At 38.7% G+C, this 25698-nt stretch overlaps 1 protein-coding gene across 4 annotated transcripts in view; it reads right to left on the reverse strand.

Moving 5' to 3' along the window:
- CDK6 (cyclin dependent kinase 6) overlaps positions 1-25698 on the reverse strand; it is a 218899-nt gene that overhangs the window by 11722 nt on the left and 181479 nt on the right. For 3 of the 4 annotated variants that reach the window (XM_019729705.2, XM_074340726.1, XM_019729704.2), the window contains exons 6-7: positions 8822-8872; positions 4066-4201 (exon numbers count right to left, since the gene is read on the reverse strand). In XM_019729705.2, the coding sequence (XP_019585264.1) occupies positions 4066-4201; positions 8822-8872 (187 nt within the window). Of the gene's footprint in view, positions 1-4065; positions 4202-8676; positions 8709-8821; positions 8873-25698 lie in introns of all 4 variants that reach the window. The other variant, XM_074340727.1, reaches the window with a different exon arrangement.

The raw sequence follows: 25698 nt of genomic DNA on the forward strand, positions 1-25698 counted from the left end.
CTCAGTTATGCAGACCACTTCTATTTAATCTGGGTTTCTGTTCTTAAGGAGCTCACAGGCCTAATCAGATCCTGAGTGGATTAGGGACCCCTCTAATAGGCTGCTGAACACTACTGACCTAGCAAATATGAATAGAAAATTCTACATATAATTTCAGGAAATCTTTTTTGGGTTCCCCTTATTTATTTTTAAATACATATATATATATATATATATATATATATATATATATATATATATAATTTTTTATTGAGGAACAGTGTGTTTTTCTAAGGCCCATCAGCTCCAAGTCAAGTCGTTGTCCTTCAATCTAGTTGTGGAGGGCGCAGCTCAGCTCCAAGTCCAGTCACTGTTTTCAATCTTAGTTGAACGGGGCGCAGCCCACCATTCCATGTGGAAATTGAACAGGCAACCCTGTTGTTAAGAGCTCAGCGGCAGCTCATTGTCTTCAATCTAGTTGCGGAAGGTGCAGCTCACTGGCCCAGGTGGGAATCGAACAGGCAACCCTGTTGTTAACAGTTCGCGCGCTCTAACCAACTGAGCCATCTGGCCACCCTGAAATCTTACTTATCTTGAGCTCCTTACCAGTCCATGGATGCTAGCTAGCCTTAGTGACTTCTGAAAATCAAAGGGTGAAAGGGCAAGCAGAGGAAAGAGCTCGTTCATAGAACGGTTCTACTGTCTCTAACAGCAATAAACATCTTGAGGAAAGCTTTACAAGGAAGGGCTGACTTCCCCAAGGATAGGAAAACAGGAGCAAAATTCTTAAGCCTGAGGTCTCCTCCCAGTGTCTAAGGAGGACGTTATTCGTGGCACTAGAAAAGGAACCTGCCAGCTTAATCCCCAGAACATGGGAAAGAATGAAAAAAAAGGGCGGGGATATGTTCAAGATAGACATGTCCCTAGAAGATTATCTGGGAAGAAGCCCTGTCCCCACAGCTATACTGATGGCTTAGAGCGGGAAAGGGGGTAGAAAGAAGGAGAAATTCTTAGCTTAATGTGGGTGTGTGTGAGAATCTCAAGTCGGAAGCCTTAAAGTACATTATGTCCTCTAGAAATATTGTTAGAAAACGTGGCTAAATTCTATTATTGCTCTACTCCAATAAAGCAACTGGCTGGCTTGAGAATTAAAAAAAAAAATCTTGTGTAATAATGTTGTTTCTGCCAGAAAATTTAATTTACTCCCTAAATTACTGACTTGTAAAATGAGCTTTTTGAATTACAACTTAGTCAGGAGTTGAATACTGCATTGGAGTGGAACATTTTTCAGCACATACTCCCTTTTTTCCCTTCCCTCCCTCCACGGGAGGGGTATTCTTTGCTGAAGTTGGCCTTGGCCATGAAACTTGCTTTGGCCAGTGGAAATTGGACAGAAGTAACAGGGTAGCTCTCTCTAGGGGCCTTCAGGGACATCACATGTTTCTGCTTGCCTCCTGGGAACATCCTCCTTCTAGCATGAGAAAAACATGCTCCATGGAGCCAAAGTCAGAGAGCTGGCCTGGGCCCCAGAGGAAGACACATGGAGAAGACCTGCACTTGACCCAAAGGCTGGAGCAGAGCAGTCGCTGCCAATCTGCAGACCCATGGGCAAGAAGAAAATGTTTACTGATGTATACTAGTGAGATGTTTTCTTGGTTATTTGTTGTGCATCAAAAGCAGACTAATACAAACACCAAAAAAGCAAAATAAATAAATAAAAATAAAAAAGTACCTCAGCCTCGGAAAGCAGTAAGATAGCAGGAATTCTAAAACTGTTTCCAGCCAGAGCAGCATATTTGGAATAAACACTCAGCTTTCCAAGTTAACCATGATCAAGGGGACAAAACTCATAAAGATGTGTAGGTAATGGTTGTTAAAAATAATTCTTCCCCTGAATTGTCTTATTACTGTACATTACTCATAAACCTATGTAAGAGCATTTATAAATGTTGATGTATATAGCCATACATATGTGACTGAGGCGTTATATAAAGCCAGCCATTTTACAGATGAAAATGAAGAGTAACTCCTAACGTGCCAAACTTTTAAATGTTAATTGTTTCTGAAATAAAACAAACTTTCTAAAACACGCTTCACTTTTCTTGCTTAGTAAATACTTTTCAATAGAAGCCACAGGTATTGTTGAGGTCTTAGCTGCCTATCTTGTACCAAATGGCCCATCTCCTTCTGCTGTACAGTTCTAGCCTGTGTCCTTCCAGCATGAAACAGGGAAACCATAAAAGGGTTCTGAGTTTTGAGATCCTTTCCCTGAATGCTCATGGATATTATGCTTTGTCCTTAAATTTCCCCTAGTCCTGAAGACACTGGCTATTCCTCTCCTTTGCTTCTTCCTTTTCCCTTTGGTACGTTTCTTTGTTCCTTTTTCCTCTTTGTTTGTCTCCTGCTACTTCTCCAGTCTAACAGTAGTGTGTTGTCTGACTTTGAAAGCCGCCACGGCTAATGGGGCACTCTGAATGAGCACGTGACATTATCTGCTGTCTTTACATTTTAAGTTCTTCTTGGTGATTCCTACTGATGTTGGAGCTAGGAGATATTTTGGCTTCTCTTTAGATGTTATGGTAGCTGAAGGAGTAGGATACTGCATTATTGAAGTTCATCTGTGACTGTCCAGAATCCTCTTCTCAGAGGAACATTGCATTCAAAATTCCTGCTGAAAGGAAAGCCCATGGTGGCCATGTTTTATACCACATAACCCTTACCCTTTCTCAGCACAGCTGACTGGACCAGGAATGCCACCGGGCCCTAGGTAGCAATCCACATCATGGCTTGGCAGAAAGGTGAGGTGTGTCAGCCAGATTCCTCCTTTTAGGAATCTGATGTAGGAAATACTGACAGGGCAAACGTTAGCAGAGTGGGTTAGAGCTGAATGGATCCATGAGTTAGTTGAATTTCTGATAGTCAAGGGACTAGCTAAAGTTAAGCAGAACAGACAGTATAATTGAAAAGATGCAATGAGGTAAAGAAAAGGTATTTGGGGCAGAGAAAAGCAGGGTTGCTAAGAGCAGGAGATGCACAGGACAGAGACAGAGAATGTATACCCTGAATGGCTTTCCATTTCCAGGCCACATGAAACATTGCATCAAATCCCCCTTTCTTAAGCTAATGCAAGTACATGTCTGTTATTTGGAACCGAAATTTTTTCCTAAATAACAAGACAGCCAGCAAGTAAGCCTAGATATATAGTGCACCTCTGTTTATATAAATATTCTCCCTTCTAGTTAATTTATTTCAAAGGATGTAGGCCTTCGTGAGTGTCTTAGAAATAAAGAGTGGGGAGAACTATAGCTGTCCTCATCTGTAACTGGGCAGTGGAGGGAACCTTTGCCTAAACATCAGAAAATGAGTCACTATCAGGTGAAGTTGGAGTTAGGTCTTTCACTGGGAAAAGCCATGGCTCTGCAAACATGCCAATCAACGGCTGTATCCACACAGAGCTGAAGCATAACGTTTCTACTAAACGCTATACAACATATTTGAAATCAGAATATACTGAGCACCGGCTCCTTCTGGTCTAGGAGCACTTTCTTGGCTAGATGTCAAAGGTTGTTAATTTAGTAGGTACAGGATACACTCATGGCTCGTTGGGTTCCAAACACCAAGAGTAGCCCAATAGGTAGACTCCTCTACCTCCGATATCTGGCCTCCAAGTAGAGGAAGGTATACAAAAGGCCACATATTACAAGTCTGAGTCTCAAATAGGACTGAAGTCCTTCTTTTCAGTGCGGCAGTTCACATGTGCATAGCACACTTCAATACTTATGAGAAGCATATATCTAGACGAACGGAGAGGCTTCAAAGGCCGCATTCAAATGAATGTTCAAAGCTGGAGAATCGAAAGTGTGTGGATCAGACTCTTTTTCTTTCTACAGGAACTGAAGACATTCCAGAATCAAAAGCCACCAGCGACTACAGGTGTGGAAATGAGAGCTGCTGAGGGAGTGTGGCCTATGCCGTGTGAGGTCACGGCACATGACACTGACCTGATGCTGGACCCACCCCGCAGTGTGGACAAGGCAAGTCTCTTATCAGCACAGTGCAGACCGACTCTGCATCGCCTGCACTTACCAGAAGTAGGTCTTTGCCTTGTTCATCAATATCGGTTACAAACTTCTCAATAGGCTGAGGAGGTTTTGAGTGGAAAGCCTGCCTGGGAAGGGCGACATCTCTGGGCCAGTCCTCTTCTCCTGGGAGTCCAATTACGCTACAAAAGAACGACATGTGAACATAAACATTAGCTGCTATGCAGAAGCTATTTTCCCATCAAGTTCTAGATGAAGGTAAAGTCTAAGGGGCAGGCACGGGGGACAAGGGGCCCCAGGAGCCCCTCACTTGTATGACTGGCAGGACTCTCATTTCTCTGTCCTACTGCAATACAGTGACCAGGGTTAAAGGGTAATCCCTCAGGAGAATAGTAAAGATACTGGGAAGAGGGAAGAGATTACTCTGGAAGTAGATACTAAATACAAGAGATAATGAAGACATGGAAAATATTATACCACCAATAGGCCCTTACATACTGACAGAGCAAGACCTATATATTCAAAGGAGACCCACATGGGCATATTGTATTTTCCTTTACGCCCAAGAATGCTTTTTGTGTTCTGATCAAACACTTCCATATTGATACTTTTATGATGTTCATCTAACATGATCTGTTACCACATAAATCTGGTTGCACTTTTGGTTAAAGACTAACTCCCCAAATCGTAATTATGTACGTTAGAATCAGACCAAAACAAACAAACATACAAACAAAAAAGAGGCTAAAAACAGTATGTTAGTCCTGTGCTATTAGCAAACACTATTTTAAAATTTAATATCAAATATAATTTACATAATTTATATTATATAACTATTTTATGGTATTTTAAAGAGAGCAAACAATAAATAAGAACATCATTTATGTTTTCTCTGAAAGCCATTCCGCAATCAGAAATGAGGAGAGAGCATCAAATAATATTAAAACAGCACAGGCTTTGGAAATAGGCAGACATGGGTTCAAATTTGGCACCTGCCATTTGTGGGTAGGTAAGGACAAATTACTTAACTTCCATGAGCCTTAGGGTCTTTTTTTATGAAACAAGGGTAATTTATGGTTGTTAGGAGGATCAGCGATAATTTAAAGTGTATCACACAGTGCCTGGCACACAATACTTGCCAATATCAATACATTTCCCATTATTATCATGAGGAAAATAATGTGATTAATCTAAAACGTGTAGGTAATACCTCACTACCACACTAAAAATATGTACTGCTTGGGTTCTACTGATGATGAACTTAAGGTTCTTTAGAAATATTAATAGGTCAGTGGCCTTACACAACATAATCTACATTATGGAGATGTTATTTATAGCTTATGTATAGATGGTAAGTAGGTTTGAACAAGAGAAATCAGGAGATGCAAGAACTTATATCTCACATAGACTCTGATGAACTCTGAACTAAAATTATAGTATCGTGAACGGAATATAAGACTATTCAAATACTGATCAAACTATTTAAAATATAGTTAGAAATGCTGCTGGTCTGTATCTGGGTCTTCTTGGCCTGCACTCGCCGGGAATAAAGCCCAGGAGGGGTATTCTCCTGAAGGGATTTCCAAGTTTCAGGAAAATGTGATGGTAAATGTCATAGGATCTCTGTAGGGCTTTGTTCTCCTTCCCTTACCTCAAGAGAGCCCAGGTCACAGACCTCACCTGGGAAGAGCAGACACCTGTGTCATAACTGCACCTGTCACTGAGTATTTGTGGAAAGACAATTCTACCTCTTCAGGATGTGCTGGGAGAGCCATATTATTGGGGCAGATAAAAACAGACTCCTGGACATATTTACTGGAACAAATGAATGGAAATGGCAACTTGAGCAATACACAATTTTGTTTAACAGGAAGATCTAGAGTAAAAGGAAAAAGAAGAAAGAAACTTCACTATGAATTATTAAAGGAAATGAACGTGTATGTGTTTGGATAGACTGGGACAAGTGGAGGAAGAAAAGAATCCTTATTAAAGAACTTTAAGATTTTTCTTTCATTCCTTTTTAGCTTTTTAGCCATTTTTATATTAATATTTTTGCATATCATTACCACCTACCTAGAAATTGGTTATAACAACTCTTAGCAGTAATTTAAAAATATTTTTATTTGCATCTTTCAATATATTTATATTGAGTTAAATCTGAATGCCAAAAGTCCTCTGAGAAACAGTGTCTCCATATGTATATGTATGTGTGGTGTATAATTATATATATGTATATATTATATTACATATATAATATATATTGTATACATTATAATATATATTATGTTAATATATAAAAACTTACATAAATAACTTAAAAGTGTCTTTATATCTGTCACCTCCTCTGATCCCCATAACGACCCTGAGATATGCAGGTCAGCTATTATTATTTCCATTATACAGATGGGGACACTGAGGCTGAAGAATGAAATGAACTGCCAAAGTCACCATAGTGAGGTCAGCCACAGAGCCAGGAGTGAACCCAGTTCTCCTTATTCCAAATCCAATACTTTGTTTCTATTTAATTGTGACTCCACTCCTAAAAATGTTCTGAAGTGCCACGGGTTAAAAGCATTCATTTTTATTTTCAAAGTACTTGCCGTTCTTTGAAAGTATAAATATTCCTAAACACAAACATTTCCCCCCTTAGGAGAATGTGAATATAACTTTCCCTTAGAATAAATTCAGTTCAATATCCAGTATGAACTTTTATGGCCCACATATGAGTGTTGTGAAATTCTGATAGATCCATTAACAACCACTTGCATCGAATTTCAGTATTTGGACAGCTGAACATAAGACTTAAAAGTTGACATTTGTACTGGAAAGAATGACAGCACAAAACCTATAAATGGCAGTGATGGTGGGGACAGAAATCATTTTTCAAGTACTTTGGAAGTGACACTAGGGTGCAGCATTGTCCCTTTTCTTGACGCAAAAGTAACGCATGCGTTCAGAGGAACGAGAACATAAATTCAAGGAACAATGTCAGAACCAAAAAGTAATATCTAATGGCACAGAGCATATAGAACTTTATGGCTTCTTTCTGTTGGCAACCTAGGATGTCAGGCCTTTGCCAGAAGTGGAACTGGCTTTCCCTGGGAAGCAAGTCAAACACACTAGGCAGAGGTTCCTTCTGGCCCACCTCACTGACTTTGCATCTTGGGGGCACTAACAGTGTTCACAAGATTGCAGATGGCAGTGCTAGAGGGGGACCAAACGCTCAGGTGGTGTCAGGAAGGGAAGCAGGTGAAGGACTTTAACGCCTGGGCAAGCTACTTTCAGTCAAGATTGCTTTTCCTTCTAAGAGGGTCACTGGCGTGTATGCCTGACTTGCACAGTTCCCTCTTCAAGGTCACATACACACAAAATACATTCAACAGTGATGGGGAAGAACAGATGGGAGTTCATCATTGAATGACAAAGAACTTGACATCCAGAAGCAGAAAATGAAAATTTTGTTCTGAATCCGTCCATCTTACAGAGTAGTCAGCAGTAGCAGCAGAAGCACCAGTTGCCCTGAACCCAGGCAGCCCCCAGACAATAAAACCGGGAAATGTTTTCCAGACCTTAAAGCCACTGGGTTCTGATCCAGCAGTGACACTGGCACTGACAGAAGTCTATTGGAGCTGCTTCCAGTCATCAAAGAACAAAGTTAGGTTCCAGTTGCAATCCAATTATTTTAAGCAGTCACGCTTGAGTAGCTAAGATTAAAATATAAGTCTTTTCTTTAGGGGCACTTCTCCCCAGTTTTAAAGACTGCAAATATCACAAAAATCACTGGAATTCCTAACAAATGTCACAGACCAATGATCAGGGCTATTTTTGGTTCTACAACTCCCATTTTCATCTTATTTCACCCCAATTATGATGGGACTTGGCAAATGCACAAATCCCAAAAGGATGCCACACTGCATGCTTTGTGAGAAGAAAAGCCCCCTTTTTACATTCTAGAAACATGGAAGCATACATACCCTCACATGCACACATGTAGACATGAATGAAACTCTGCAAATCAACGAGGAGCTATGTAACAGACAATTGGAACTAAAGAATCTGAGCACAAGAAAGGATCTTAAAGAGAATTTAGGCCAAAGTTTCATTTCTCAGGTGAAGAAGATAAGGAACAAAATGGTTCAACAATTAATGATGAATTATAATAACTGGTAACATTTTTAAAGCACGTACTGTGTACCAGACACTGTGTACACCCTTTACAGGATGTGTTAAATGACTTTCTCAAGATTGCATGGTTATTTAGCCATAGATATAAGATCAGAACCTAGGATTCTCACCTCCCGTTTCAGGTGCTCCAAAGAAAAATGGATTGTGTAGCATACCATCCTTTGTCCAGGAGAACAAAAGAAAAATGCAAAACAAACCTGGATGACTAATGGATACTCAATGGGGACAAGAAACCCAGTGGCAAGGATGCATTACCAGGCCACCAAGTGCCCCACCTCCAATGGTGGATATATCTGCAATGATCCCAAGCAGACAATGCTCTGAACTAAAGAAGTGGAGCTCAGCCAAGCAAAGAAAGAGGAGCAGCGCAAAGATCCACATGAACGACACACAAGTTTCCAGAGCAGAGCAGTTAGGCCACACATCATGATGGTCTCTGCATGAAACAGCACAGCCACCATGCCCCACTCACCACACAAATAGTAACATTGTCTGCAGCAGCAGCTTGGGGTAGGAAAGATAAGAGATAAACATATTATATAAACGTCAGAGAAAAGTCACTGTAATACATGTTTTAATGCTACAGACACTGATGTAAAAGTACTGCTATTACTTACTCCAAGATTTTTCCTAGTTGATCGACATCTGAACTTCCACGAAAAAGAGGCCTAAAAGAATAAAGACACATATGAAACAACGAATTTTCCCAGGTTACATTTCAATCATATTTGTTATTATCTGTGTTTAACAGGAAGCAAAATATTATTTGGGGGGGGAGTCAGACATCTTTCTTTTGGTAAAGGAACGTTTTTTTCTTGCATGTTACTTCCGGTAAGGGTCTCTCATGAGTACCTGGTGGCACCTGGTGTCCACGTTTTAGAATTATGGGTATCCTGGTCACAGTCATCGCAACAATAGTGCCACCACCACATACAGGCCTCAGCGTCACGGTTCTCATTAACTTCATGATAGGGTCGAACACATCACTGCCCTAGCTGCAAACCAGGGGTACGGGACACCTTTAAAACTGTTCTTGGTCAGATGCTTCTCAGAGCACTCTTTCCTCACCATGTGCCTCGCGTAGTACTTCCTCGTGAGCCTCTCTCCTGCTTGTCCTGAATACTGCAGTGAGCTATCTCTGGGTTTATTTTTCTGATTATACCACTTCCCTTTCTCCCATTATGGTAGGTAAGCGCTACAAGTTCAAAATCCTAACTTCAGAGGCAATTGTGGATACTCAGCCCTCAATGCCTACACTGAGCATTTAACTGGCCATTAAATGAGCTCACTTGGTGACATTTCTGGCATTTACTCAAGTGGATCAATACCCCTTGAAAGCAGGGACTTCTCTAGGCTTGCACCTACCCTTTGACCTCGTGCTTTACCTGAACAGGTGGCTCAATTAATAAATATTTTATTTGATTTTATAAACACCTATGGTATACACGTAAATGTTCCCTAACTCCCTGCTCAATGAATGACATAAACAGGTATTTTTTAATAATTATGTGTTTTAAAAAATATTTGTAGCTTATTAACAGAAACCATATTTTTAAAATATTATATATCAATTTATAAATCTTTAAACTTGACCTCAAATATTTTCTATGCACAGTAAATGACCTCCCTATCTAGGTCATATATAAAGAATCCTGCAAAGTTATAGCATTTCAGTGGTTAGAAGACACCTTAAAATTCTACAGCCATACTTTCCATTCAAGTCATTATTCCTGAAAGTGGTTCCTTTCAAATGCATTGGAAAATAAACTTATCGGTGGCAATGTTATGGGCTGAATTGTATCCCCTCCCAAATTCACATGTTGCAGCCCAACCCCTGGTATCTCAGAATGGGACTGTCTTTAGAGATAGGGCCATTAAAGAGTGAAAATGAGCCTGTTAGGGCGGACCCCCGATCCAATCTGACTGGTGTCCTTACAAGAAAAGGACATGGGGACACACAAGAAGACACCAGGAGCATGTGTGCACACAGGGAAATGACCATGTGAGAACAAAGCAGGAAGACAAGCCAAGGAGAGAGGCCTCCGAAGAAATAAAACCTGCTGACACTTCCATCTTGAACTTGCAAGCTTTCAAAATTGTGAGAGAATCAATTTCTGTTGTGGAAGCCACCCCCGTCTGTGTTCTTTTGTTATGGCATCCCCAACAAACGAGTATAGGCAACTTGCACATCACTAACATAGCCAAATGCACAAAGCATTACGGACCTTAAAAGGCAGCAAGGTGAGAAGTCCACGTGTTAGAAAAGCCACACCATGGAATCGTAACAGCTGTTATTTATGGAGCACGAAAGGTATCTGGCACAGGCCACATGCTCCCCAAACACGATCTCACGCAATTCTCACAAAAGCTCCAGGAGCACAGTACTGCCGTCATCCCTATTTTCCGATGAGGACACTGAGGAGATGTGTCATGACTTCTCCAAGGAGACGTGAGAAAGTGCGGCCTCGGAATTCAAACCAGGTCTGCCATGCCTCAACGCCTGAATGCTTCATGACGGTGTCATCCACTTTTATTTCAGTCACTCATGTTCTCTGCATCACAGTCACAACAGCCAAACCTCTGGGTGAAACAGCACAGGGGCTGCACGAAGAGCAGTTGATAGAAAGCCTGGTGTTTGTTTCCCAAGTGGTGCCCATGGGATTCTGTATCCAGTTGCTTTGCATGTGTCTTTAAATTCTCACTCTCCTTGAACAAGGAACAAAGCAAGGCTCATAGAGGCTCTACTCTCTCCATAAACCTATTGACTGATAGCCCTTTTAGGTTTCTACATGCTTCTCCCAGTCCGATCTTTTACAGCTATTCTGCTTCTATCTTCATTGACACACCATTTTTCATTCTTTCCAAAGCGCAGAACTTGGGTTGCATAGAAACAACAATCTTTTTTCTGTTCACACTCATCTGTTTCCTTCATATTAAAGTATGAAATCATGAAACGAAGTATAACTGGCAGTATGAGGGAGCAAACACAAAAGACTCCCATTCTTGTTAAGCATATATCTCACCGGCTACAGTGATATGTGTATTGGGCCAGCAAGCATAGAGAGCATCAGTTTAATGTGTAAATATGCCAAGCCCCCCACCCTTCATGAAGACTGGTATCCACGGAAACATGGGTGAAATTACCTTTGAGCATCATGGAGCAGTTTAAAATAAATATGTTGGTCATGGCTACTGGGAAGCAAACCAAGTGGACTAACTTGAATGGATGTCGTTCCTGGGTGGGCACTGAAACCCAAGCCTGACGCTCAGCGGCAGCAGTGGTTTGTGCCCTAACTATTTTGGCTTTCGGTTCCCTTTTTGTTTTGTCCCTTGGCAATATCCTAACTTTTTTTGCTGGCTCCATCATGCATTTAAACAAATGCTTGTTCTATCTGATCTTCCATTTGGCAGGTGTTTTAGCAGAGGATGTTCAAGTCATGTCATCCACCATACTGCCAGAGCCAGAACTCTTATCTTTACGTATTGGCTGGACCTGGCCCACAAAATGAGATCGAGATGTGCTTGCCGTCCTCAAGTTAGAACTGGCCCATCAGTTTGGCCTCCTTGAATAAAGAGTGTGGCAAGCAAAGGTCTGAATCATGACCACTCTTCGGTGAACACTCTACAAAATGTGCTACAGGGAATACTGGAAACCATAAGGCAGCAATTCGGTGTACAGCTCAGAATGACTTTTGCCACCTTAGGAAGACTTGGTGTGTGACTGAGGTCTATCTATCAGCTTGGCTTTGCAGCAGGTATGTGTTGGCCTGCATTATACAGAACCACTGAACTCTGACGGCATGCAATGAACTCTTAGAAAATGGATTTGGGGATGCCAAGACACAGTCACAAGACAATGGAAATAGGGAGCGTGAAGGAGGGAACAGGTCAAATTGGAACCAGTACTCTCAGCTGACCAAGGGGTTGGACATGGACATGATCAAACTCTTAGAACATCTATTGACTTTCTGCCTGAAAATTCTGAGTATTTTGTATGAGTTGGTTTTATGATAGAGGAGCAGGAGCATGTGGGGGAGGTATAACAGATGCAGAGGAAGGGTGAAACCTTTCATCATGATGAACTCTTGGGTGTGCAGTGGAGTACAAAGATGTAAGACTAAGACTGCTCCAGGGGCCTTGTATGATACAATCTGTTTTGAAATAAGGCTCTACGGGAAAAACTTTTGGCTATATCAGGTCTCTGACCTGTGTGCACCATGTACTGTAGAAACACACAGGACTGAATTTGCATTGAAGTTATTTTGAATATTTCTTCCTTAGACTAGCTGAGTTAAGTGTCCTTTAAATCATGTCATCTATGGCATATTTTAGGTGGACAAATATGGACATAATTTTTGATTATATTCTTTGGTTTAGTGGTGAGGGACAGTTTAATTCTGCTGCCTTGAATAATTTTATAATTGTAGGAATGATTCAGCTAAAACACACACAGGCATGAGTCGGACTTGGCTGGTTCTTTATTACCATGACATAGAGCTGAGCTGGAAGGAAGTAGAGGGTTGAAGGAGCAAAATGGGGGAGAATAAAAGACACAGAAAGACTGAAAGACTTAGTCTGAGACAGAGATGGCCAGATAGAGACAACCTGAGGACGTTCAGGTTGAACTTTGAACTGTTTCTTCCCACTGCCTAAAAATGTACCCCCTGGAAACCTTTATAGAGGACCTGCACGAAGACTGAAAATGACAGAGGAATGTTCTTTTACATACCACGAGACAGAGGCTCATAAAAGATTAAAAAAAAATGCATTTTTTTTGAGTCATGGCAGGGAGGGGCTCCTCTAAATGATTCTATCTTGCCTGTTTTTAGACATAAACCCCCTTGAGGTGACATACTTACTAAAAATTCTTTTAAACTACATATTTAAAGAGAAAATTAATAATAGAGGTAGTATATCGAGGGTAGTAAGTCTGAAGCCTATTTTTATAGTTTTAAAAATATTTCTTCCTTATACACACTTTTTTTTGGGGGGGGCAGTCAAATAATAAAATGGAAAGATTACACCTACCAAGAATATTCCCAAATAAAGACTTGGCAATTGCTTTGACTGGAGTAACACATTAACAAATCTTGTTATACAGGAAATTACTTAAAGTCAGTATACTTTTACGCATTCTACTGTATCAAAAATTACAATTCCTTACTTGAGATAACTTTACAATAGTTTACCCAAGTGCTTGGATAATGGTGCACAAACATTATCTGCTAAAGACCTTTGTTGAATCTAAATTTCATGAATCCCATTTCTAACTTTATAACCTACATTTCTTTTCGCTTCACCTCGCTTATGATCCTCCTTTTTCTTCAGAAGATTTTTCTCCACACTCACTGCTAGGGACTATTACATCCTGTTGCATAAACCTTCCTTCCGTCTTTCATGGCCCTGAGCCTCTTTCTATTTCGAATTCCCACAAAAACTACAGCGGAGCATACTGGAAGGTCTGTGCCATACTACCCTTTGAAAGCAAGCTATTTGACAAGATAAGCAATGTTTGGGGGGAAAACATCTGAAATCAAACATGAGTTTTTAATGAAAGAGAATTTTAGGTTATTTCCAAGTATTTTCTTCAAAATCTTCCTTCATCATCATTCTTGATAATATTTGATGCTGACAAGATAAATTCTTTATGAAAGAAACATATTTTTCATTTATACATGTAAGCATTTTTTTCTAACTAAGGAGATGATTGCAAAGTATGAGGGTAAAATTGCATTCATCTCAAACCATAGCAAAGTCGGTTCTGTTCTCACCTCACCTTAGGCATAGTCATGCCAAAACAAGTATGGTTCTTGGGGAATTTTTAGCAAGGATTTTCCCCAAGGCTTTTCTGAATAAGCCATAATGTTTTCCCTGCGTTTAACATGTTGATTTTTCAGGATATTTCTTGACTGGGGAAAGGGCCTAGATTTTGGTGATGGACTATCCTGGGTGTGAACCCCTACCAGCCATTTCTCCCTGAATGACATTAAAGCAAGTCATGGAGTCTCTTTACACCTTATTTGCTTCATCTGTAAAAAGTTCAGTTTATAGCAGACTTACGATAAGTGGCAACTAAATACACACACACTTTTTCACACTCACACATGGTTATCTCTCGCGTTCCTGGCCACTGTTATACACAGATGATAACATAAAGTATTTCACTTGGTGACCAAGACAGGAAGAGGACATTTGTCACCATGTGTTGGGTGCCTAAAGTCATATTTAAGCCTAACAGTCCTTCCTTTGGAGTCATTATATATTCTCTTACACCTGTTACAACTCTTCCATCTTTTTCATAAAACAAAAAGAATAAACGTCAAGTTTTCCAGTAAGGATTAATTAATTTTGAATTGCCAATATCATTTTTTCTTCTGTATGCAGTTTTAGCTAAAAACTCACTCATCGTGTCTTTTATTAGTGAAGTGTATTTTCTTGGGTCAAATTACAAATGGAACCAAGTTTAAGATTATATGCCTTTTTAAAAAACAACTAAAAGAATATATAAATATCATTTATCATCTCAATAAACAGCGGAAAACAACATTTAGAAGTGTTGTTTAGAAGTTTCTAGCAGATGAGAAGTGTATGCTGATGTCTGTTATAGAAAGGAAATGATTCATGCATAATGGAAGATGAAAGATTTCTTTTAGTTACAATACTTTCATTGTACTAAAAAGAAACAGGAAGTCATGGATCACCCTATAGAACACCTCTGTAACCTGCATTTGACCTGCAGCTATGCATTAGCTGTTATCTTTCTTGATTAGAAGAGGAATTTTCTATGTTCATAAAATGACCTTTTGAAAAATATTACCCAGAAAATGTCAACTATTTTATACTTGCCCCCATGCTCAGTCCTAGAGCTGTTAGCTGTTAAATTAAAAATGTTAACTTATCACCTTACAATTACCACCTATTCAAATAAGATTAAGCAGAAAACCAATTAATTGATTTACTTCATAAACATTAATTGAGTGATCACTTGCTAAGCACATACAGCTAGCTGCCTTAGGTGCTGAGAGATAACCAAAAATTATATATTAAATAATATAGGGTCTAAGTATATAACATACACATATTTAAATTATACATTTTAATATAAATAAACATTAAAATATAAATTTGTAAATCTCTATAAATATATATACATGGATATATACTACATACTAACATAATAATCCTTGCCCACATGGGAGACAAGATATACAAACACAGAATCATGAAATAGAGAAGTTTATCTCATCTTGCAGGAGGGACGCAGAAGCCCAGGACCATCATTTAACTTTTACTGGAATACTGGGAGGCAGTCAGATGAACTGTTTCTTACTTTCTGTCTTTCTTTCTTTTTTTTTTTAATAGATGAGAAGTAAAGTAACTTATCCACGGAAACAGCTCGGTAAGTGGTTAAGCTGGTCTGACTCCAACGAGCAGCAAACAGGAGCAGCGTTTTAGAAAGATTAATAGAGCAGACGTTTACTGAGTCCATCGGAGGAGATGGAGATGGAGACAAGATCAGTGCACCAGTGAGAAGACAAGAATCCAAAGAAGGTGGACAAGAAAATGGGGAAGGACGCAGAGACGTTTAAGGGAAGACGGTCAGAACTGGGTGAAGGACTGAACATAACTTGGAAGAAGAAGCATGATTTTAAGTTTGTGTTATTAGGAAAGCCAGGCTGAATGAGAAAGGTGGGGAGAGGGTGAAGGAGACTGGAAGATAATTAACTTAGTTTTAAATGTGTTTCTTTATAATGAAAAATAAAGTATAAAACAATACTTTGAAATTTGAGACTGAAAAACATGCAAAAAAGGGTAGCTAAGCAAACCCAAGAGTATTGAAAACATATGTCCACACAAAAACTTGTACATGAATGTACCTAGCAGCATTATTCATACAGCCCCAAAGTGGAAACTACCCAAATGCCCACCAGCTGAGGAAGGGACAAACAGAGTGTAGGAGGGCTATACAATGTGGCGTCTGTCATTCAGTCGTAAAAAGGAAGGAAGCACTGCTACCGCATGGATGATCCCTGAAAACATTATGCCAAGTAAAAGAAGCCAGTCACAAAAGAGCCCGTATTTATTGTATGATTTCATTTATATAGAGGAGGCAAATCTATCGAGTCAGAAAGTAGATTAGTGGTTGCCTAAGACGGAGGTGGGGGCAACCTGAGGTAAAATGAGCAGCGACTGATAATGGGCATGGGTTTCTTTTTGGGTTCATGAAAATGTTCTAAAGTTGACTGTGGTGATGGTTGCACAACTAAAAACCATTGAGTTGTACAATTTCCACTGGTGAACTGTATGGTATGTGAATTATATGTTAATAAAGCTGTTTATAAAAAGTAGTTAAGAAACTAGATCTCCAAGCAAACATTACCGATTCAGAAGGACAGTAAAAAACTGCTAAGAAAACTGCTGTCGGCCTAAGTTTATGAAAGGCTTCAGTACATAGTATTAAAACCCAGCAACAAACATTTATTTTACCATACCCATTTGAACACATGTGTTCTGAAAGTTCTGAATAAATTACTAAGATGATCTGAATTTCCCCCAAGCACCTGATGTATCAGATTAGGCTGAAATAATAAACCAAAAAAAGGTCTACGCATAAAAAAAGGCATTCTTACAACACTATGTTATGCTTGCCTCTGGGTGGCGAGATTATGGCTGATCTGTTTTCTGCCTTTTACTATCATTCTATAGTCAGCATTTAAGAGTGCTAGTTACTTTTAAAATCAGAAGAAAACAATCCCAACACTGCTACTTGCCACATGTTGCATGTATGCAATTTGTTCACCTCACCCACTCCTATGCTGTTCCACTTCTATTACTCGTGTACTTGTTGGTCTCTACAGACAGACTGGAAACTCTGTGAGGACAGGGCCAACCGGCCAACCCCTACTTGCTTCTGGATCCAGGGCACATAATTTACTACACTCTGTCCATAACCGGCACTCATTTAATACATAAGAATGGTTACTGTTCCTCCTACCAAGAGAGTTTCTCTCCATTCTTTCCATCAACTTCAGTCCCTCCCATCTCAAAATTCCCTTCCTTGGTTCATCTCTGGGTAATTCAAGTGCGAGCATGTGTATTTGCATAGATATGTATATATGAATAGATGTATACACACTTACAGCCAAAGCCGGATTTGATTTATATTGTTAGATCCATTTATGCTTCAACTGGTCTGTGGCACTAGAGAGTATCTGCCTGCAAATAATGGGTATTTAAAAATCAGGGCTGGCTGAGAGCTGGCTGACAGTCCTCTAAGTCTAAAATCTTGCCAAAATCATCAGAGAAGCGGCAAGAGGCATGCAGGATAGGAACTTTGCCCTGAGGTGCTTACTTCACCCAGGTATGCAGGACAGGGATGGGCTCTTTGGAAGACAAAGAAAGGCAAGTGTTGAGAAAAAGTTTAGCAAAGGCAAAACAGAGAGTAAGGGATTAAAGAGGGTGTGGAGGGGAAAGAGGCACTTGAAGGAAACCCGTCCAGAAAGGAAGAAGGGCTGGTAGGAAAGGACATGGGAGAAAGAATTAAAAGCCCAAGTAATACAAGGGAAGGACTGGAGCAAAAAGAAGAATCTGAGATGAAGCTCTGTCACTGAGACAAAGAGCAACAGAAAACACCTGTATGGGGGGGAGGGAAGTGCCATTCACAGACAAGACCAGATGAACGTAAATTAGAGTGTGCTGCCACATCTGTCCATAGCAGGGGACTCTGAATCTGGTAATTTCCTTAAAAAAAAAAAGGCTGAATTAATTCTTCTTGTTACCAGATGTGAATAATTTATTTCTCTACAGAGGGCATATTTATTGGACTCGGAGTAATTCCTCAAGAGATGGAGAGAGCAAGAGACAAAAAGGAAAAATCCCAGTTTTTCAATTCAAAATTGAGAATTAAAATTAAAACCAGAACACACCAAACCACTTGAGATTTCTGAAATATTACAAAACTTACTAATTAATATATTAATGGACGTAGTCAACTTTATATATGACTAAAGAAGGCTAAGTGGTCCTTAAGACAAAAAACAAAACCATTTCTTATCACTTCAACACTTACTGAGCATCTACTATTTGCCAGAAATAATTATTTCTCTTAAATACTTAAAGAATTGCCTTTCTGTTCTTCCAGTGCCATCTCTTCCTGTCTTAGCCTGAGCTGCCATAAAATACCATAGACCAGGTGGCTTAAACAATAGACATTTATTTCCCACAGTTCTGGACGCTGGGAAGTCCTACAGGAAGGTGTCTGGTGAGGACTCTCTTTCTGGCTTGCAGACGGCCACCTGCTTGCTGTGTACACACGGTGGACAGCAAACTCTCTGGTGTCTCTTCTTATAACAGCCTTAATCCCATCTTGTGGGACCCACCCTCATGACCTTATCTAACCCCAATTACCTCCAAAAGGCCTGTCTCCAAATACTATCCAATTGGGGGTTAGGGCTTCAACATCTAAATTTTGGGGAGGCATGCAAACATTCAGTACATAACACTTCCTTCCTCATGCCACTAAATACCTTTCAGACCTTTAAAATCAGAAAGCTGGGCTGGCACATTCTTGTGCCATAGAAGCAACAAACATGATTTGTCTCATTCTGCGTCTGGGATCCAAGTATTCATTTGATATACTTTGATACGTTTTCTTGCCAAATCACACGATCATGACTCCCCCAGAGCCTCCCTTATTTCTTTCCTCTCCAATCACACTGCTCAGGTGAGTTCTTAAGGCAAGAAAGAAACATTATGTATTGAGCACTTTCTAAAGTTGGGGTTCCTAAGAACATTATGGCATTTTCATTCTCATTCTAACCCTCAAGTCAGAGGACTAGCAAGTACTAAATTAACTTTGCATTTGAAAGGAAGTTTTAGAACCAGGAAAGGAAATCTGAGTCAAACCGAAGAAGTAATAACTTGCAAAGGGTGAAGCATTTCTATTAGTTTTACTAATTATTAGGACACTGGAGGCAGGTCCAGGGTCTGTGACCCCCATGGAATTACCTGTCTCCCATGGGCAATAAGCTTTTTTAATAGTCAGACATCTTAGGCTCCATGCCCAGGGGAATGTCGTCTTTAGCCTCTTCCTATAACCAAAGAGCATGGCCGACTGTCCTTTTCCCTTACGGAAATTCTAGTTGTAGCACTCACTGTATGTTAAGTCGGGATTGGTATGGAAAAACTTTAATGACAACACACTGGAAGATCATTTGGGGCAAGGGTGATGGTGGTGTGTGAAGACATAGAAGAGATTGTTAGAGATTACCGGCGATACCTGGCGAAATCAATGCTGTAGATTAATCAGTCAGGATTTAATTATTAAGTGGACTCAGGGCTTATCAATTACCTCCACTCTACAGAAGAACTGTGAACTAGAGACATCACTCAACCAAACTGGAGCCTCACCATACCCCAAAATAAAATCATTCTCGCTCATAGCTCCTTGCCTTATTTCTTCATACTGTGGCTTCCTGGGAGAGAAAGAAAAGCTGTAACAGGGAGCTGGTCCATGAATGAGACTCTTAGAACTCATGTTCCTCAATACCACCAGCGCAGTCTGCCAGGGATGGTTCCAGTGTTAGCACTGAAAATCCTGTATCCTGGGAAGCCTCTCTGTCCCAGGCAGGCAACTTAGAATGGCTGGTCACCCTATCTGGAAGACCCAGAACAAGAGGTTGTAGAAAAAGAAATTAAAAAAAAAATCTTAAAAAAAAATTATCTTTGATATTTCAGAGGGCTGTTTTGAAAAATCAGATGAGCATCTCTCAAAACAGAAAGAACAGAGGTGGTCCATAGAGAAAGGTTTCATTCTCTTTTTCCCTAACAACTCACTGCAACTATGTAATAAGGGATCAGACCATTGGTTGCTCCCTCCTCATACTGTAATTTTAGCAAATGACCTTCTAAAACTTTATGCATCTTGCCCAGGCAGAGAGCATGGCTTATGAGTAGTCCAAAGGTTAAAATAACAGTCTGAGGGAAGTGCATGATCTAAAGAGGTGGCCACCAGTAGAGATTGGGGTGGAGCTGCCTCCACATCTAGAATGACAAGGAAAATTCATCTTGTCCGATCGGATTGATTGGTAGTAAGTAAAAGGCTGCAAGCTGGGTTGAGAATGATTCTGAAGTGCTATCAGGTGTAGCAGAAGAGAATGCTGAGATTAACCAGCAACATATACCACAGAAAAGAAATTAGCCATGTGAATCAAGGTGACCTGAGTAAGTTTACTTGACATAAATTGACATTAAAGCAATACACAAGGAATAAAAGTTCGAAATATAAAAGTAAGCCTATCTAATGGCGACATACTCCAAGAGCAAATATTACACATAGTATGATTAACAAAATGTAGCTTTCAAAGCCACTTATTTTTAATCTAGGAATGCTGGAAATGTGTCTTTGACATATATTTTTGCCAAAGGGAGTCTTACGGACTCTATTGTGGGTGTGTCTTGGAGTATATAATTATGATCACCTCTATGCTCATATACATAAGCTTTCTCTTACAAGCACTCCAATATTGACTTCTGCCGTCGGTCAGCAAAACAATTACTAGAAATTTTCTGAAATAGAAGTGTCTGTTAGTCGAAGTGGCTTATTTTTATTTATTTATTTTTAAAACAGCTCTGCTCAACAGGGAACTGAAATATCACTCACAGAGCATTACAAATGATCCAAAAATATCCTCAAATTGGATTCAATCATTGGCTAAAAATACTCCAAACAGTGGAAGACTGATTGTCTCATTTTTTCCTTAAAAAAAAAAAAAAATCTGCTTAGCATACAAATATGGCTGGCCCTTGAATGTCAGTGATGTTATCTACGTATGACTCTAGTATTGAGAAATTAGTGTAGTAATCAATCAACCAAAGTTAACATTTCTCAGGATAAAACCTTACTGACCTGAGAGCCAGCTTAATCTTTTATAAGGCTTATTTATTGTGTTTATATTTTTAATGATGGGTGGGTACTTTAAGAATATTTTGCTGATTATAAAATATATATATGTACAACATTTAGAAAATAGAGAAAAGTAAATAGAAGAAAAGGAATCATACAACATCGCTTCAATTCTTTTATCTCTTTTATATACAAATGGGTAAGATGGTATCTCTAAATAACTCTTCTCTTTCAAACCAATGATGGCACCATAACCCAGAGCAAGGTCTGAATCCTGGCTGGATAGTCCTTAGTTGAACAACAACAAAGAAACAGAAAGTGGTTAGCAGTCATAACAAAGCTGTGACTGAATATGACTCAAGCCTCTATAAAGAATCAAGGACATATTTTTAAAAAATTATTTGCACGCACATTTCCACCTACCAACTTAGAGTTTATATCCTATGACAAGGAGCAGTAGTAACCTTTTCCTCTTTCCCCCTTTCTGAATGGTAAAGACAACTGGTATCCTGTATGAATATAATATTCCTATCCAGCACATTTTGGGTGGAATCCAATAGTGTGATAACTCAACAATTTAGCACAGGAAGCAAAGCCCACAACATTCCTTAGAAATTTCACAGACTATCTAGACAGAACAGACCCATCTGAATGGGATTTTTTTTTCAGTGATATTTGAAGAATGCAATTTTTCATGGTGAACACACTGGGTTTGTAACGGATGCAAATTCAGATATGTAGAAAACACAATTAAATGATTCAGACTCTTGCGTTTTTGCTTCCACAGACCTTATTTCTGTATGGGTCAAACAAAGGAAAGTTGGTGTTTGACAACTGTGGATGACTCATCAGAGGAAGTTCTTACCATATGGATGTGCTTGTTGAAATAAAGCTGGTTAACAAAGCCAGCCTTTTTTCTCCCTGTGGGCCAATGAGGGTTTCATTTTAGGAAATGGAAGTGACAATGTGGACAAACTGTCCTGAAGTATTTATAGCATAATGTGTACTTTCCTTAAACTGCCTTTGAACAAAGACTATGTGAATGGAAAATAATTTTTTCACTCTCTTGTGTCATCTAACTGTGTTCTCTTTATAAAATCCATTTAGCACTGTGACAAATACATAATGTGATAGGAAAGTAGAATACTACACTGGGGTGTGCTAGTGGTTTCCCAGTTAATTTTAAGAGCTCTTTATTCATTAAGGACATTACGCCTTTGTCATATTCATTGCAAACATTTTCTCTCAGATTACCATATGTTTTTAAATTTTGCATTATTTTAATTTTTTGATGAAAAAGTTTTCAATTTTTATATAGTCAAATATATTAAGATTTTTCTTTGTGACTTTTTAATGCTTTAAAAGTCCATCTCCATTCTTGGGTCATCAATATTTTCCATAGTTTCTTTATCCCTTTATGGTTTCATTTTTAATATTCAACTCTTTAAACCATCTGTTATGGGCTTCGTGGTAAGGAACAGAGAATCTAATCAGATTACTATTTTTACCCCCCAGCAAGTTGACCAGTTACCCTATGTCATGTGTGGAACAAGTCATTCTGTCCTCCAGGATTTGTGATTTATGATAAATTACATCACTTCCTAAATGGGGGCCTTATTCTGGGCTCTCTATTCTGTTTCATTAATGCCTGTCATTTCTTCTGCTGGAACCAATTTGTTTTTATTACTGTAGCTGCATTAATGCATTTTAGTGCTTGGTGGTAGAGTTTCCCTTTATAACTTTTTCTTTTTAAACAAAAAATTCTTGGCTATTTTCACCAATTTAACTCTTCCCAAATGCATTTTAGAAAATCCCACTGGGTTCCTGATTGTAGTTGCATAAACCTATAAATTAATTTGCAAAGATTTTATATCCTTTCAATATTTAATTTTCTCATTCAGAAAAATGAAGTATCTTCCTAATATTCAAAGATTCTCTACATCTATGCAAGTCTTTTACATCTCTCACTCAGGTTTTATAGTTTTCTTCATAGTATAGGTCCCACACATATATTTTCATTAGTCTACATTTTTTATTTTTACTGGAAATGAGATGGAACTGCTACCAACTAGAGAAACTGTCACTCTTCTGTCTGAGGTCAGAATCCTGACTGTTTTTTAAAATCATGGGTTATCTTACATTTGAAAAGTAGAAACAGAAGGAAAAAAAAGGGGCCTTGTGGGGGATGGTTTATATTCATAGTGTGAAGACTGTGAACCTCCCAGAAAGGCTCTAAAGGTTAAAAAACATGTACCCAAAAGCACTGGGGGTTAGTAAAAAAGAGAAATCATGTGCTAATAAGAACTCAGAGTGATGACTCATTGCATTGGATCATCCTTGGGAAACTACCTACTAAGCAGAATTTAGCTGTTAAGGCGTTATTTTTGGAGCACCATTTACTGCTACTTCCTCTGGGGAAAAAAATGATTAAACGCTAGCTCCCTACCACACATGAAAACTGTCATCCTGGCAGATCAGCCTGTCAGGTAACAATGCTATTTCTAGAACAGGGGAGGGTTGTGTCCCCTGTAAAGACTGCCTTAGAACAAGACAGAAGCCCTTAGCCACGTGTAATGGAAAGGAGGATAAACCAGAGACAGAAGATCAGGCTTCTCATGCTGGCTCTGTAACTGATTAACACATAATTGAGTGCAAGCAGGTAACCTCTGCTCACCTGTTAAAGAACAGATATCACAGCTTCTGTACCACTCTATACCTCAGACATGCTATAACAATAATAAACTATGTGGACGAAGCAGAACTGCTGAGAAGTAAAATGAGCTGCTCAGTAAAGGTAATGTCATCAGTTGGGTAGCAAATATAATGAACACTCACTCATTTCAAAGTTTTTCATGTTTGCTTCATACTGTATTACCTTCTATATGTCCCTACCCACGTTGGTTTCTTTCCCGTGGTTCCATTATGGCTAACCATGTAAAAACAAGCTCAATGATGTTGAACTTTGGGCCTGTCTCCGTACCAAATCTCTGAATTTAATTTATTCATGATAGTTTGCTGTGCTATTTACAAAGATCACTGGCTCAGAAAACTTTAAAAATGATGTCATCAGGAAGACAACAAAAATGAGGGAAAATGTGTTTCCTTATTCAATACTTGATACATATTTGGTTCATTCAGTCATTCCTTCAGAGACTATTTACTGAGTGTCAGATGCTGTTCTGGATGCAAGGAATATAGTAGTAAATGAAATACACTCCCTCGCTGCGAATGCAATGATATATTGTTGTTAAAATGTGTATTTCTCTGATTAGTGGTGAGTTTGAATACTTTTATTTTTATGCTTATTTACCATTGGTAGTAATTCTGTGAATTCCTACTTCTCAATTTCCAACACAGCCAATTTTACTTAATGAAACAGGCTAAGAACTATAGGTAAGATATATGTTTTCCTAATCCTTACAAACAACCCTGAAACAGGCATTGCTCTCTTCATTTTATAGATGAGGAAGCTGGGGCACAGGAGAGTTTTATAACTTTAAACAGACACAGTCATGTATGTGGTTAAGTGGAGGAGCTGGAATCAACATTGCTAATCCTGATTTCTTATTGATATTATTTTATCACATGTATAAATGCAATCTACCAGAAACAAGTGCAACCTACCATAGCACATTTAAAAAATATACATTAAAAATGAAATATTAATATATGTTAAAAATGAAATATAATAATAAATATTGAGTCAATCTCTGGACTCAAGTACAAAGTACTTAATTTATTTACGACACAAATGAATTTATAAGAATCGGGATGTTGAAGGCATATGATTCAATTAATGATCTGTTGGCATTACGCATTCTCTAGAGAGGTACACCTCTATCTGCCATGTATTTGGCTTTACAATTATAACAGAAGGACATCATGGGCAAAAGGTGTTCTGTCAGTCACACAAATGAAATATTTGGTAAAAATATATATACAGTAATAATTGAATTTGGTAAAATATATATTAAAAAGACTAGAAATATATATTTAATGTGTTTCTATAATATAAAATATATTGATATTATGTAAAAATAAAAATTATATCAAAAAGACTTAAAAAAAGGACATAAAGAAAACGTTAAAATACATGTTGTGTATCCACAAGTTACAGGCAATTTTCATCCTCTTTCTTTTTGCTTCTTATATTTTCCTAAAACAAACTTTCTAAAATTTTGCTAATATATTACTTTTAATATGAAAAATGCAATAGAAGTTGTTAAAAATGAAAAATAAAAATCTTGTCACGTGCTGCAACCTTTATAAACTTATGGGCTTAGAGAAAGATGAATATATAGACATTACAAAAAGTCTTGGCAGGTATTTCTTATATACTAAAGACTATGGGGCCACAGGGGCCTGTCAGGTTACAGGAAGTTTCACAGACTTCTTAACTAAATTGAAGATTTCAATGGCAACTGAATATTTTTCCTCAAAAACTGCTTCAGGATTCAGAAAACACTCTGGTTAGATTTTAGACATAAAGCACATAAATGTTTACTGTTAATGATAACAGATGCAATTTACCAAGCATCTCCTACAGGTAGGGGCTGCTTTATTCCACGTATATCATATCCTTTAATTCGA

Source organism: Rhinolophus sinicus, linkage group LG09, assembly GCF_036562045.2.
Source record: "Rhinolophus sinicus isolate RSC01 linkage group LG09, ASM3656204v1, whole genome shotgun sequence".
NCBI classification, from domain to species: domain Eukaryota; kingdom Metazoa; phylum Chordata; class Mammalia; order Chiroptera; family Rhinolophidae; genus Rhinolophus; species Rhinolophus sinicus.